The 1,772-nt window shown below is 54.9% G+C and overlaps 1 protein-coding gene across 1 annotated transcript in view; it reads right to left on the bottom strand.

The window, feature by feature from the left end:
• Positions 1–1,123, bottom strand: part of LOC105001911 (melanoma-associated antigen B5-like) — a gene marked incomplete at its 3' end in the record, with an annotated part of 5,700 nt that extends 4,577 nt beyond the window's left edge. Inside the window, exon 1 of the mRNA XM_010858360.1 lies at positions 770–1,123. Within this exon, the coding sequence (XP_010856662.1) occupies positions 770–1,123 (354 nt within the window). The remainder of the gene's footprint in view (positions 1–769) is intronic.
• Positions 1,124–1,772: the final 649 nt, after the last annotated feature.

Raw genomic sequence — 1,772 nt, 5'->3', positions numbered from 1 at the left:
GGAAGCCTGGCATGCTGCAGTCCATGGGGTCACAAAGAATTGGGCATGACTGAGTGACCAAATTGAATTGAACTGATTCAATGATTGGTAGTCCTTTCAATCTTTCCTTTGACCCTTTGCATGGTCTGGGTTTTCTGTCTTCCTGCCAGCCTCTGCTGAAACAACAACCCAGTAACATTTGAGGGTTCCCCCACTTTCCCATGGTCTCTAAGGCTGAGAATAGCAGATGGATTCTTTTGTACCCCATACAACTCCTGGAAAGATCTGGAAATCCTCCTACTGTGGGGGAATAAACTACCCCTTATAAATAAAATCTTTCACTCGCCCCACGTGCTGCCTTCCTGCCTCGCCCCCCGCCCCCCATCCCTTCACCATTCCATCCTCGAGATAACATAAGAGAAAATGAGTGTCAGTCATCACATCACCAGTTGCACAGACACGCCAGGCTGCCAGCAGGGCAGGAATTCCCTCTGTCCTCACATAGGGTCCTCATCCCAAACCCTGGCCACCCTAGAATGCTTTCATCTGCTACCTTGAGGCCCCTCCCCTAAAAAACCAACACCCTCACAATCTCAGAGACCCTCCTCAAAGAAGTCAGCCTGATCGCCCTGTTCGGGTCTTCCCAAGCTTGACGGAACCACAAGTCCTGTGCCACTTCACTGTTCTGGGGTGGAGGTCCCCTCAGACCTCACTCAGAGTTGCCTCCTCGAATTCCTTCAGGGCAAGGTGGTCGAGCTCCTAATCTATCATATAGAAAAGGAAGGCTCACCTCTACCTGACCGCCATGCTTGGGTCCTCTGAGAGCAACAACCAGGGCCTTGTTCAGACTTTCCACCTGAATTTCCTCTCTCAGACCCTTGTTAGGGTCTTCTTCCCCCTCTAAACTGGGGCCACCCACTTCAACCAAGGTCCTCACCTCCCGGATAGCCTCTGGGAAGGAATCTTCCTCCACCAGAGCGTCAGGGCTTTGTGGACATAAGGCACGGGGGAGGGGGGGCGAGGCACGGGGGAAGGGGCTTGAGGTACGGGGGAGGGGGGCGAGGCAAGGGGGAGGGGCCAGGCAAGGGGGCGAGGTGAGAGGCACGGGGGAGGGGGCGGAGGCATGGGGCAGGGGGCGAGGCATGGAGCGGGGTGCAAGGCAAAGATGGGGGTGCAGCAGCACGGGGTGGGGAGGTTGGGGGTTGGGGGGTCTGGCCATTCATCATTCAGGCTCCTCACCTTGACTCGGTTCCTGCTAGAGCCTGGAAATGCTTACATGCCTGAGGCCACGCGCCACCGCCAGAGGCAAACTCGCTCTCCTTCCTTGGCCGCCTAGCAGGAAGTGAGTGCTAGCTACTACCTAGGAGGAAGTGAGCACCTCACCATAGATAGTGCCTCGATCTCTGGCGCCCCCTCTGGGAGTGGAGGACACCCACAGTTTCACATAGGCTTCTCAATTACACTCCTTTCAGGACCTTGGGCACTTCCTTCTGTCACTGTCCTTACAACGAGGTCCTCACCTACTTGAGACCTTCCTTGCAAGAAGCTGCCTGATGGCACAGGTCTAAGAGTAGGTACAGGGTTGTCCCTGCAGGACTCCCTAAACGATCGGGTGGTGTTCTCCAGTCCTGCACCCGAGTCCTGTCTCAGCTCCTGTCTCTTTAATGAATGGCTTCCTTGTAAAAGCCACATCCATGCAAATTCTTAAGTACTATCTCCACTGTGAGTCTTGATGGCAATGGGTCTGTGTCCCAGGAATGATGTAAGATAGGGAAGCTGAAGTGCCAGGTAGA

This window comes from Bison bison, unplaced genomic scaffold (genome assembly GCF_000754665.1).
Source record: "Bison bison bison isolate TAMUID 2011002044 unplaced genomic scaffold, Bison_UMD1.0 scf7180017855230, whole genome shotgun sequence".
Taxonomy (NCBI): Eukaryota; Metazoa; Chordata; class Mammalia; order Artiodactyla; family Bovidae; genus Bison; species Bison bison.
The sequence above is the reverse complement of the archived record's forward strand: the minus strand, read 5'-3'. Positions and strand labels throughout refer to the sequence as shown.